This window comes from Xyrauchen texanus, chromosome 1 (genome assembly GCF_025860055.1).
Source record: "Xyrauchen texanus isolate HMW12.3.18 chromosome 1, RBS_HiC_50CHRs, whole genome shotgun sequence".
Classification (NCBI taxonomy): Eukaryota; Metazoa; Chordata; class Actinopteri; order Cypriniformes; family Catostomidae; genus Xyrauchen; species Xyrauchen texanus.
The window spans coordinates 66,509,884-66,524,439 of NC_068276.1; the positions used below are offsets into that span (position 1 = coordinate 66,509,884).

Below are 14,556 nucleotides of genomic sequence, written 5' to 3' on the forward strand. Positions count from 1 at the left end.
TCCAAATACATTGTTTTCAATGTTTATTGTGCACACCTCGTACTTTTTCACGTGGCAAACTAGTAAAATCTACCCTCTGTGACACTTTCTGCAACTCTTGTCATGTGGAGGGCGATGCGGCGCTTGACGCTGGTGTTGAATGGAGTGTTGACGCCTCGACTGAACTCATGTGAAATGTGCTTTAAGAACATTATTGAAACTCAAAATGATTATCAATTGTCTATTATTGTGGTCTTTTCTGATAAAAGTCATGCTCAGCAGTTTAAATACTGTAGGAAAATGTTCCTGTCGATCTGCTTTGTGTTTATAATTCTTCTACTGAAGTCAGTAGATGTGTAGCCATGCAAGTTTTGCTAAAGCAGAAGGACGTTATTGAAACTCACTATTAATAGACTATTATTGTTGTCTTTTTGGATAAAAAATAATGCTCAGACTGAAGAAAGACTTAGATCTGTTTTGTTCTTTTAATGCTTAAACACTAAAAAGTCTCTTGGTAGATTTAGTTCATGAACGACTCAAAATGATTCACTGACTCACTCATAGCCCATAAGACGCTCATTTGTGCCACCTACTGACATTTCCAGAAGGGGTCACTGAACTAATCAGAAAATAAAATTTAAACAAACTTGTGAAACAGATCCTAGCTTCACCAAAATACTCTTTATTTTGCAGCTAATTCTGCACAATTGTAAATTAGAATAAACTTGAATCACTATAATAGCTGGAATTGGTGCTTTTAGCTTATTCTTTAAAATGTTTTATTTGTCTGAGGTGCCAATAGAGTCTGTGCTGGCCCTGGCAAGGACACCAGACAGAATTATTATAGGCTGTTTCTTAATTAGGTATTCTGTTTTGTGACACTAGTAAGCAGGTGCATCTTTACATTTACATTTATGCATTTGGCAGATGCTTTTATCCAAAGCGACTTACAGTGCACTTATTACAGGGACAATCCCCCTGAAGCAACCTGGAGTTAAGTGCCTTACTCAAGGACACAATGGTGGTGGATGTAGGGATCAAACCAGCAACATACTGATTAACAGTTATTTGTTTTAGTCCACTACGCCACCACCAGTCTCCTTTGGTTCAAACTGTCGCTTTTTTGATGTCAGATCTGTTATCGAGTCCTGCAGACAGCTCTCATTTCTCACTTATTTTTGAGTGAATTCACTTCTAAATTCATCTGTGAGTCCTGCAGATGTGTGTTTGATGAGGTCACACACTGAATCTCCAACATCAGTCGACTGATGAATCCACATAGAAATGACTGATAAACTATCTTAAGAAGAAGAACATTAAACACTTATTTTAACTACAATAAACTTTGAGTATAAATGGTTTCAGTTTTTAATTTGTATTGAATTGTGTTGAATTAATGGAAATGTTTTTTGTTTTTTTACTTTTAGTGCTGATGTTTAACAGCTACTCTGAACCAACTCCAGGTAACTCATAATTAAAAACTAAATAGTTGATTTCCAATGTTTTCTTGACTGATTTGAAGAGTATTTAAATAGAAGTATTATTTAGTCACACATTTTCACACACTGCATGATGGTCTGAGATCAGGTTGCGTCTGTGTTTAGTTTCTCATGCAGCAAAACACTTTGCCATAATTTATTTAATTCATCTCTGTATCATCCAACCAAACAAACAATAATGCAATGTGATGTCTAGTTACACATTCAATTTAACCCTACTATGGTACTCTGTCATATGGTACATTTTTGCACAAAATATATTTTTAAATGGAATAAAAATGGTTTCCTTAATCTGAGCAGTACGAGACTTGGTAACATTTCTTCCATTTGTCATCTGAACATATAAAAACAAATTGGACTTAATTCAATAAGTCTAAGAGGTTGTAAAAAAAAAGCAACACCTTTGGTATTTTTTAGACAAATTTGCCACAATGCTAAATACACACAGTGTTGATAATAACACACTCAGAATGCAGAACACACACACACACATATGCAAAAAAATAAATAAAAAAAATACTATAGAAAGCTTGAAATTGCAATTGTTTTGGAAATTCTTTCTTTTTTTTTTTGCAGATCATTTCTATTTCTTAATGTTGATGTTGTGACATGTTGTTCTGTGTACACACGTGAATACACTGTTGTCAGCAGTCTCCGGATTTGTTTCGCCCATGCACTCTTACTCACAGATACATGCGAAGGATTGAGTTATGGGCCGTTCACACTGAACGTGTTTAGCGTGCATCTGCTCTGTTTTTCCATTGTTTTCCTAAGTAAAAAAAACACTAGATGAATGTCCTTGACTGCTGCACCTGTCACGAACCCCGCTCCTCTGCTTCTCTCGCTTCCCGCTCCCTCGCTCCGCCCCCCTGAGCTCGTACGCTCTTTTTCCTCCATCGGGCTTCCACGCCCGGTTTTGCTATTACGAGCTCTCGCTCGTAAACTATCTCCCCCCTCTGACTCACATGCTCGCTCCTCACGCGCTTTCAATAGCCAGAACATTATGACCACCTGCTATCTCGTCATCTGCACTCCCACACATTAGTTTCACCTACACTCGTCTCATCACCTGTCATTGTTCACACCTGCACTCGCCCCTATATAACTCACTATCCTTTCGTTTGTTTAGGTGTTGGTTATTGTATTTAGATTCCCGTGTTTTGACCCCCGCTAGTCTCGTCTAGTTTTGACCCCCCTGTGATTCGTTTCCTCTTAGCTTGCCAGCTCCCCATTCCTCTCGTCCCCCTGTCTTATGTTCCCGCTAGTCTCGTCTAGTTCATCGCCCTACTTGTTAACTGTTTTCCTCGCTATCGTTCACCTCCCTCATTGGATTTTCCCCCTTGTTATATCTTTGATTCCCCAGCTTCTGACCCTACGCTTCCCTCGACAACTCTTCACTGGTTTTGCCCTTTTTGTACCTTCGCCTGCTTTTTATTTAATAAAGCAGTTTTTCATCACATTGTGACTGTCTCATCTTGTGTGTGTGTACTCGGGTTACAGCACCACTTTTCGCTGTTTCTTCAGCATCTCCTGCTAGACCGGCACCTTTTTATACACAGTGTCAAGTTAAAAAGAACTTCAGGAAAAAAAGACAAAGATCCCCCATTTAGCCTTCAACAGACTGTAGGGGCAAGTGCTGTTAGCAAGCACCTATGAAGGCCAGAACGGTACACAAGGGGGTGGGTGGCCAGCACCACGCCCGACCGCCTTTTTTGTCTCCCCAGTGGCGATGTTTACACACCACACCAGGTACTCATTTTAGGCTGAGTCAACCTAGGGGAGGCCCAGGACCGGTTCAGACACACACACACACACACACACACGTAGTGTTTCCATGTTTTATGGGGACTTTCCATAGACATAATGGTTTTTATACTGTACAAACTTTATATTCTATCCCCTAAACCTAACCCTACCCCTAAACCTAACCCTCACAGAAAACATTCTGCATTTTTACATTTTCAAAAAACATAAATTTAGTATGATTTATAAGCTGTTTTCCTCATGGGGACTGACAAAATGTCCCCACAAGGTCAAAAATTTCGGGTTTTACTATCCTTATGGGGACATTTGGTCCCCACAAAGTGATAAATACACGCTCACGCTCACGCTCACACACACACACACACACACACACACACAAAAGCACACGCGCACACACACACACACACACACACGTTGGTGAAGCTATCATTTCAAGGAGTCCCCATAGCCACAATGATTTTTATACTGTGCAAACAGTACATATAGATTATATCCCCTAACCCTAATCCTCACAAAAATCTTTCAGCTTTTTTACATTTTCAATAAAACATTGTTTAGTACGTTTTTTAAAGTGATTTGTATCATTTGTATGTCCTCATAAACCAAATTTCTTGTATAATATCTTTGTAATTACCAGTTTGTACCTAAAAAAAGTCCTAGTAAACCACCTAAACCTGCGCACACACATACACACACACACAAACACACGTTTATTTGCTATACTTGTGAGGACTTTTTTATATCACACGTGCACACTCAAACAGTCACTCACACACATACTCGTGCACACACACACACACACACACACACGCACACACAAACACTCGCGCGCGCACACACACACACGATCACTCACTCAGTAATGTCTTTGAGAGTACTAAGCAACAAGTAATATTTAAAAACTGGCCAAATTTGTGAAGAGACATTGAACGTCTCATTTATTTTAATTAAATATTACCATATCGTTTATGAATATCAGAGACCCCAGTTATTGAACTCATTTAAATTCACCAAGAAAACGCTTCTAAACATAAACGAGTCCTTTTATTACTTTCTGCTATCAAAGCAACTGCAAGCTTTTTTTCTCTCTTCTAAATACATTGTTTTCAATGTTTATTGTGCACACCTCCTGCTTTTTCAAGTGGCAAACTAGTAAAATCTACTGTTATGGGTGTGGCAAGCAGGAGAAGGCAGACAGGTGGTTTGGATCCAAAAGTGGTTTATTTTATGAATAACAAATAAGTAAACACAAAGAAAAGTCCAAAATTTTAACACAAAAGAACACACAGCTGGAAGAACAAACACGAAGGGCAGGAAACAAGGGCAAAGGCACAACAAGAAACCATACAACGAACGACAAGGGAAAAGGAAAACAACAGGGTTTAAATACACCGACACAATGAAGACCAAACGAGACACAGGTGAGAACAATGATGCAATGATGGCAGTGATGAGATCAGGGAATTGTGGGAAGTGTAGTTTTTAGACAGACAAGTGAAACACGGGGCAGACAACAAGGAAAACGTGACATGGAATATGATCAGTGACGAGTGAAACAGAAAACACGGGGCAGACAACACGGGAACGTAACATAATCCCCCCTCAAAAGGACCGGATTCCAGACGGTCCTAAGAAACAAAGAAATAGCAAAAATAAACAAATGTTCAAGGAGAGAGGGGCTAGAAAAGGGGGAAAACAGACAGACCAAAGGGGGCACAAGGGACACGGAGACAGAACAAGGAGGCACAAGGGGCAATCAGGCAGTCCATGGAGGCACAAGGGACACTGAGACAGTCCAAGGGGGCACAAGGGAAAATTTGGCAGTCCACGGAGGCACAAGGGGTGGACAGGCAGACCAGGGAGGCCGAGAGGGCAGACAGGCAGTCCACGGAGGCGCAAGGGGCAGACAGGTAGACCAGGGAGGCCGAGGGGGCAGTCGGGCAGTCTATGGGGATGCGAGACAGGGCCAGGGTCAGGTGGCCTGGGGGGCGTCCACTGGGTAGGGACAGGTTTAGGAGGCCAGGGAGGTGGCCTCAAGGCAAGGCCCGGTTCAGGGGGCCTGGGAGGAGGAGTGGCCACTGGGGGAGCTGGCAGAGCCAAGGAGGACTTCTGAGGCGGATTCTTTAAAAATTGTTATTTGTTGTGGCATTGAAAGTACAAATCTACAAATTAGAAAAGCATTTTAGTTGTTTTTTCATTACCCATTTAGCACTCTTGAAACCTGTGACCTCACACAGCATAAGCTACCTATGTGACTTGTTATTTATTTAATTTTTTTGCACAGCCGAATTTCAAACATTACAAGTAAACACAATACTAAGCTGGACAGAAAACATGGACAAGTTCTTGAAAAGGAAAAATATTGACGATGGTCAGCTTATGTGGGATAATGGTGTGCCCTAGAATTGTTTAGTCGTAAAAAGTGTGCTGTGGCAGAAAAAGTGCTGGGAAAGACTGCTTTCAATGTACTGGGGGGGGTAGGCCTAGGGTGCCAACAGATTCTGTGATAGGACAATCCCCTCGGAGCAACCTGGAGTTAAGTGCCTTGCTCAAGGACACAATGGTGGTGACTGTGGGGATCGAACCAGCAATCTTCTGATTAACAGTTATTTGTTTAGCCCACTATGCCACCACCACTCTCCTTTGGTTCAAACTGTCACACACTCACACAATCAAACACACACTCACAAATGCACTCAAACACACACATACTCACAAACACAAACACACACACATACAAACACTCTCACACACACACACACACACACAAACACTCACACAACAACATAAACAACAACCACCATTCACCACTAAGTGGCAGTGACATCACCACAACGCTTGTGCCAAGATATGTGCACCTTGAGGCCACATGAAGTGTCGGACACTGGCAGGAGGTCACAAGGCAGACCCAATCGACTGATTGAGAAGACTGGCTGATGGACCACCCGTGTCCCCTACTGTGACAACTTGCCGTTCTTTAGCCATTCGGCACTCCGCTCGTTGTCGTAGCATCTTTCACGAGTCTCCTCCACAGGGGCCGAACTTGACACCGTTGGTTCCAGTCAGCTGCAAGTCTTCAGGCTTCACAAACTACGTGGTAAAAATAGATGTTAAATAATGTGGGAGCAAGAGGACATCCCTGTCACACCCCAAGGTGTACAGGGAATGGCTCTAACTCCCAGCCACGTAGCTGTACCCGGGCCCACTAATCATCATGATGGTCATTAAAGATTGTGAGCAGAGGGTCAAGGACTCCGAAAGCACTAAGAACAACCCATAGCCCTGGCCTACTGATGGTATCATAGGCCATGACCAGGTCAATAAAGCAGAGATGTAGGTCTTTTTGGAATTCACTACACCTCTGCTGTAGCAGATGGACAGAAAATATGGCATCTGTGCAGGACAGCCCTTTCCTGAAACCACGTTGTGGCTCCGCAAGCCTCGCCTAATTGTGCCTAGCGAGGAGATATTGAATAATCCTTGCCAGGATCAGGAGTGAGATGCCGCTGTAGTTTTTACTGACTGTGCGGCCTGTTCTTAAAAAGGGGGACCACCAGGGTATCCTTCCAATCCTGTACACACTCACACAAAAAATTACAGACACACACAGACACTCTTTTGGTCATTGTTGGCATTACAAGTCATCTGTTGTTTTCCAGCTAATGACAGCAATCTGACACAAACACAAACACACACACACACACACACACACACACACACACACACACACGCACAGACGCGCACACACGCACAGACGCGCACACACACACACACACACACACACACACATGCACACAAAACCAGGGCATCAATTCTCCAGCTAATGAAACCAACACACACACACACACACACACACAAACACTCACAAAAAAAGGGCATCAATAAGTGGAGTTCTATAGACATCTTTTGGTCATTGTTGGCATTACAAGTGATCTCTTGTTCCCTTACGAGGGAACTCGCACTGCGTCGTTGAAAACGACTCTTTGGGGAACGCTCCCTTAGCGTGCGCCTCTGAAGTATGAATGAAACTATTCCAATCCTGATTGGTGTTGCGTCATGACGTAACATGTGACGGCATAACCGGATGCATAAAAGTGACGCCGGCACACACACACACATTAGCTTTCGCTCTTCAGCAAGCGCTCTATGTATATTGTTTGTATTTGGTGTTGTTTGTCTGATTTAAAAATATTATGGCCACCGAGCAGTTCAAGAAGTGCGTGCACCCCTGCCCTCGTTTCATTACGGGTAGGGACAAGCACACTTTGTGTGTGGACTGTTTGGGAGCGCAGCACGCACAGGCAGCTCTCGAGGGATCTGCCTGTGAAAGCTGTGAAGCACTACCCATGAGATTGCTGCACTCCCGGTTGGCGTGCTTTGATGAGCATGGTCAGGCTCGCGTTCCCCATGGTTCTGGTCCCGCGTCTGTTGAGGCAGCGCGGCGATTGAGATCGTGGGGTTCGCAGCGGGATCTTGCAGACGAGAATGAGACTGCTGCGGCACTTTCTCATTCTTCGTTTGAGGATCCCGAGCCTACTGTGAGTGGTGCAGAAGCCCGCGTCGCGGCTTCTTCTGCCCGCGATCAGGTCCCGATGCTTGAGCTCTCTGCTTCCGAGGAAGTGGATATGCTCAGCATCGATGCGGACGACCGTGAGCCAAGCACGCCAGTTTTCGGCCAAGCTTATGAGGAGCTGGTTGAGGTTGTGACGCGTGCCGTGGCCAGACTTAACATTAGCTGGCCACAAAATGAGCAGGGAACGCAGGTCGGAAGCAAATTAGACGAGCGTTTCCTGCGGTACACATCACAACCCCAGCGCCGGGGTTTGCCGTTTTTCCCCGATCTCCACAAAGAGATCTCGAGATCGTGGGATAAACCGCATTCGTCCCGTGTCTCCAGCCCCAGTGTGGTTGATTACAGCGATGTTTTGGGGGCACGGGATATGGGCTATGGGAAGATGCCTGGTGTGGAGGAGGCTTTAGCTGGTTACCTCTCTCCTGAGTCGGCATCTTCCCTTAAAACCCCGGCGCTGCCTAGTAAGCCCTGCAGAGATACATCTGCTTTAATAAGCAGGGCTTACATGGCGGCAGGTCGGGCTGGTTCATGCCTGCATTCAATGGCGATTTTGCAGGCGTACCAGGCCGACCTCCTGAAAGATTTAGACGAGGGGGAAGGGCCAACTCCCGAAGATGTCGCAGGGTTGCGTAGAGCCACAGATCTCTCTCTCCGGGCCACTAAAGAGACGGCCCGCGCTATTGGCCGCTCTATGGCAGCTATGGTGGCCACGGAGAGGCATCTGTGGCTAAATTTGTTGGGGATAAAAGAGAAAGATAGAGCTTTTCTGCTTGATGCTCCGCTCTCGCCCTCTGGCCTGTTCGGCGACGCCGTTACATCGGTCGTCGACATTCTGCGGCGTTCAAGCAGTTCCTCCCCCGTAAGGCCAAGTCTTAATCGAGTAGGGTGGGGCAAGCAGATCAGCCCCAGCCTTCAGTCAGCTCCTCGCACCGCGCAGAGCAAAAGGAGAGCGTTTCCTCTAGAGCCCCTCCTCCAGGAGCTTGGAAACAGAGGAAACGCTCCCAGCGGAAGCCCTCCAGCCAGATGGGCGACCTGAGGGACGTCCTTAAGGCTAGGAGGGCTTCGGGGAAGAGGTCCTAACCGGGGTGGTAGAACCTCGGAGGGCTGTCCCCCCCACTGCAGAGCAACCAAGGTTGTTCTCGCAGCGGAGTCCTCAGGAAATCGGTGTCGGTTTCCCGCCGTCTCTGACGCTTCGGGCCACATCAATTTCCAGCGAATGCACACCGTGCCGTTCGTGTCAAAAAATTAAAAACAAACATCAATTGTGGTCACAAGCACCGTATCGACTAAATCATGCCGGTCTCTCGCTTCAGGAAGTCGAGAACAGTGCTCGAAAAACACCCGAGAGGCTGGTTCCCTTAGTAGATTTTGTAGAGGCATGGAATCATCTTCCCAACATATCTGCATGGGTCCTGCATATAATAAAATCAGGGTACAGACTGCAGTTCGGGCACCGCCCCCCCAAATTCTCTGGGGTGGTGCAGACTACAGTGGTTCCGGAGCAGGCTCAGGTGATGGAACAAGAAGTGCAATCTCTGCTGCTAAAGGAGGCCATAGAACGTGTTCCTCATTCAGACAGGGAGTCCGGATTTTACAGCCGGTACTTTATAGTTCCAAAAAAGGATGGGGGGTTGAGGCCGATTTTAGATCTCAGAGTTTTGAACCGGTCTCTGAGGAGGTTCAGGTTCAAAATGCTTACTATTCCTGTCATCGTGAGTCAGATCAGATCCGAGGACTGGTTTGTCACGATAGATCTAAAAGATGCCTATTTTCATGTATCCATCCTTCCATGTCACAGGAGGTTCCTGAGGTTCGCCGGGGCTAAGCTTACCAATATCGGGTTCTTCCGTTCGCCTAGCACTCTCTCCCGCGACATTCACCAAATGTATGGATGCAGCTCTTGCTCCACTGAGACTTCAGGGCATCCGCGATACTGAATTATATCGACGATTGGCTCATTCTGGCCCAGTCTCGAGAAATGGCGGTTCGGCATCGAGATGTCGTCCTTGGCCACATTCGAAGTTTGGGGTTGAGACTCAACACAAAAAAGAGTGTGTTACAACCATCCCAGTGCACAACGTTTCTGGGCGTTGTGTGGAACTCGGTTACGATGCAGGCACGCATGTCTCCTGCACGTATCGAGTCCGTTATGGCGATGGTGTCCGGGTTAAAGCTAGGCCAGGCCATCACTGTAAAGCAATTTCAAAGACTGCTGGGCCTCATGGCAGCGGCATCCAACATTATACCTTTGGGCCTTCTACACATGAGGCCCCTCCAGTGGTGGCTGAAAGCCAAGGGGTTTTCCCCCAAGGGGAATCCATTTCGTATAATCAGAGTAACGCGCAGATGCCTTCGTTCTCTAGTAATATGGAAGAAACCTTGGTTCCTGTCCCAAGGGCCAGTGTTGGGAGCGTCATGTCGCCGGAAAACCGTTTCGATGGACGCCTCCCTCATTGGCTGGGGCGCGGTCATGGACGGCCACTTTGCCAGGGGTCTGTGGCAGGACCATCATCATTCTTGGCAAATAAACTGTCTAGAGATGTTGGCTGTGTTCAGGGCTCTGAGGAGCTTCCTTCCAGACATCAAAGGTTACCATGTCCTAGTACGTTCGGACAATACATCAGTGGTAGCTTATCTGAACCGACAAGGGGGACTCAGATCGCGCCCTCTGTGCAGACTGGCGCATCAGATAATTTTTTGGTCCCAAGGGAAAATACTGTCTATAAGAGCAATGTATGTTCCGGGGGTTCAGAATCAGGGAGCAGACATCCTGTCGAGGCAGGGGCTGAGGCCCGGGGAATGGAGACTTCATCCAGAGGTGGTGAAGTTGATATGGGACAAATTTGGACCATCGGAAGTGGATCTATTCGCGTCTCGAGAGACGTCCCACTGTCCACTTTGGTTCTCCCTCTCACATCCAGCCCCACTGGGGTTGGACGCCATGGTACAGGCCTGGCAGAGGCTTCGCCTGTACGCATTTCCCCCAATAGCTCTGCTCCCGGGAGTCCTGGAAAGGGTCCGCCAAGAGGGCATCAGTCTACTTCTGGTTGCCCCGATGTGGCCGGCCCGAGTATGGTTCTCAGACATAATTTCACTCCTGATAGCTCCGCCATGGCAGATTCCTCTGAGGAGGGATCTGTTGTCTCAGGCAGGGGGCACAGTTTTCCACCCTCGTCCAGAGCTGTGGAAACTGTGGGTCTGGCCCCTGAGGGGGTTCAGTACCTAAATGCTGGTCTATCAGCCGGGGTGGTTGAAACCATACTTAGCTCTAGGGCTCCGTCTACTAGGAGATTATATGGCCTCAAGTGGAGTGTGTTCTCCACTTGGTGTAGAGAACATGAATTAGATCCAGTTAACTGCCCGGTGGCTTCAGTTCTGGAGTTCCATCAAGATCGTTTCTCTGCGGGTCTCTCCCCTTCCACACTTAAGGTGTACGTGGCTGCCATTTCGGCTTTCCATGCACCATTGAGTGATGGGCCTCTGGGGAGGCACCAGCTGGTCATGCGTTTTCTCCGTGGTACATGGAGGATGAGACCGACAACCAGGTCCAGGGTTCCTGCCTGGGACCTGGCGGTGGTTCTCGAAGGATTATCCCTGGCCCCCTTCGAACCCCTTCAGTCGGCTTCGCCCAAGGACCTGACGTTCAAGATGGCTTTTTTCTTAGCTATTACCTCTCTAAAGAGGGTGGGAGATCTTCAAGCCCTGGCAGTAACACCAGCTTGCTTGGAGTTTTCCCCTGGTGGAGTTAAAGCCATTCTGCACCCGAGACCTGGCTATGTGCCTAAGGTGCCTTCTAACAAGGCACGGTCTACGGTCCTGCAGGCATTTCATCCTCCACCTCATGTGTCGGCAGAAGAAGAGAGGCTCCATTTGCTCTGCCCTGTCAGAGCTTTGAGCGTTTACCTCGAGAGGTCCTCTTCTTGGAGGAGGTCGGACCAACTGTTAGTGTGTTTTGGGTCACCTAAGAAGGGGCTCCCTGCTTCAAAACAAACCATTAGTAATTGGATTGTTCAGGCTATTGTCTCGGCCTACAAGGTGCGCAATTTGCCTTCACCTTTGGCCATAAGGGCTCATTAAACTAGAGGCATGGCGTCCTCTAGGGCTCTCTTATCGGGAGTGCCCCTCCAGTAGATCTGTGAGGCAGCCGGTTGGGCTACCCCGCACACTTTTATCAGGTTTTATAGTCTGCACCTCCCTAGTACGCCTGGCGCGTGTGTGCTCTCGTCCTAGCGGAGTGCCTGAGTTCAGTTTCACTCTAGGGCAGGCCTTTTTTCGGTGCGTGGCCTAGTGGGCATTTGTTCCCCAAAGAGTCGTTTTCAAAAATTATATGAAAAATTATAATTTCGTTATTTTACTAACCCAACTAATGACTCGTCGGCGCTTTATCAGTAGGTTGCACGACACGTGAAGCTTTTTTTTTTTTAGCTTTCACTTAAGAGGAGTTGTGCACTTTTTATTTTAATATATCTCTTTACATAAATACTATTTTCCACTTAAAACTATAATTTCTTTTTTTACTATCCCAACTGACTCATCCGCGCTTTCCAATAGGTTGCACGTAAGGGGGAAAAATATTTCTTCCACTTAAGAAGAGTTGTGCACTTTTTATTTTAATATATCTTTGAGAGAGATTGCTCTGTCGCTTCCAAGTCCAACACCAGGTCCCTCACATGATGCTGGAGAAGAGGGAGATGCCGGCGCCGCCACCGCGCCTAAGAAAAAAAAAGTCGTCTTTGGGCAGCCTTCTTGCGAAGAGAGCAGCCACAGCCACGCTCACTGATGAGCAAAAGTTCGAGGATGAAATGACCATTTACCTGCAGGAAATGGCCATTGATGGGGAAGAGGACCCGCTGACTTGGTGGAAAACGAACGACAAAAGGTTTCCATTCATGGCAAGATTATGCACAAAAATATCTGTGCATATGTGCTACCAGTACTCCATCAGAGCGGGTCTTCAGCACAGCGGGTAGTGTAGTTACTCCAATCCGCAGCTTATTAAAACCAGATAAAGTGAATATGTTGGTATTTCTGGCCAGAAACATCGAAATTTAAACATGGTCTATGGTGAAAGATATTAGACTTCTTTACGCATTTTTACGCCATCCGTTATGGAGCTTATTCGATTTTGCATATTATTTTTTAAACGTTCATTTGTGTAGTTCATATGACCACTTTACAATATTTCAATAACATAATTTATTTTGTAGCCTGTGCTGAAGTTAATTGTGCTGCTAATTATAAGTGAAATGTTAATGCTGAGTTTCGGTCTGAGTGTTGTTCCCGATTTTCTGAGACACTACAACTACTAATAATTAATTAATAAAGGCTATTTTCTTGTAGCCTACAACATAAAATATTTTAATCTAAATGTACAGTGTAAGATATGTAAAAAAAAGACAAGATGCTAACAATGTCAAGATCAATATTTGTGTAGCCTGCCTGACACGGTATTTTCACAGACTAACACGTCACGTCTCTGGCATATACTACAGTATTTAAAATAGCATGTGCATTAGTTATATTCTCAATTGAATTTACAGAGCAATCCCTGTAAAGTTTTTAGGTTAACTATTGAAGAGACTAGGATTAGTGAGTCACACAATCAAGACTCGCAAAAGGGGGCGTGGCATCACGATGGTGGCTACATCGTGATGTTGGTCAGCCATCACGATGGACGATGATATCGTCCATCAGCACAACCCTAATGCACACACACACACACACACACACACACACACACACACACACACACACACACACACACACACACACACACACACACACACACACAACCAAGGCATCAATAATTTAAGTTCTAATGCCATTTTTGTCATTGTTGGCATTACAAGACATCTGTTATTCTCCAGCTAATGACACTAACATACATATACATGCACACACGCGCACAAACACAACACAAACGAGCCATCTTTTGGTCATTGTTGGCATTACAGGTCATCTGTTGTTTTCCAGCTAATGACACCAACACATCCTACAGAGGGTATAATCTCACTGGCCATCTTCATAGGCCAGTCGGTCTTGGGTAATTTCAGAAACTCAGGGCCTTGCTGCCACTCTGACCCTTCGCCAAGTTCTTCAGGAGTTGCACCTCTGGTCAGTATGTCAGCAATATTTCGTCTGCCTTCAATTCAGCTCCAATCTTCCACATTTCCGGCTTTCTGAATCTCACCGATTCGATTTGCGAAAAAGGTCTGGAAGCCGTAGCTGTCCTTTTGGATGGCTGCCAGGATTGTTTGGCTGTCCACGAAGTGAATCCATTGCTTGATCTTAATGTGGCAGTGTTTCTCAAAATATTTATTTAGGCGGGTAGCAAAAACCGCGCCACAAAGCTCCGATTTTATCACATCTCCCTTTTGGTCAAGAGGGGTGAGTTTAGCTTTGGATTCTACCAATTTCACTTCAACTTTATCTCGGGTTTCCCACCGCAGATAGAGTACGGCTCCATAGGAGGATTCGCTTCCATCTGAGAATGTGATCCCTGTTGGTGGGCCTATGGCTCCAGGCGGTGTGAGGCTTCTCTCAAACTTTACCTGGCCAAGTCTCACGAATTCTTCAAAGAGCGTTATTGCGGCTTCTCGAAATTTTAGTGAGAGAGGGGCATCCCATGTGTCTTTAGATGGGTTGTCCTTGCCAGCTTCCTGGAATGATTCTCGTACCAACATCAATCCCTTCTGTTTGGCTTCTGTTTGGCTAGAATTCTATGCTCTGCCACTTCTCCCT

General features: G+C 46.0%; 1 protein-coding gene across 1 annotated transcript in view; it reads left to right on the forward strand.

Annotated features, from left to right (window-relative positions):
* LOC127642985 (Fc receptor-like protein 3) overlaps positions 1 to 14,556 on the forward strand; it is a 244,814-nt gene that overhangs the window by 15,445 nt on the left and 214,813 nt on the right. Inside the window, exon 2 of the mRNA XM_052125490.1 lies at positions 1,407 to 1,442. Within this exon, the coding sequence (XP_051981450.1) occupies positions 1,407 to 1,442 (36 nt within the window). The remainder of the gene's footprint in view (positions 1 to 1,406; positions 1,443 to 14,556) is intronic.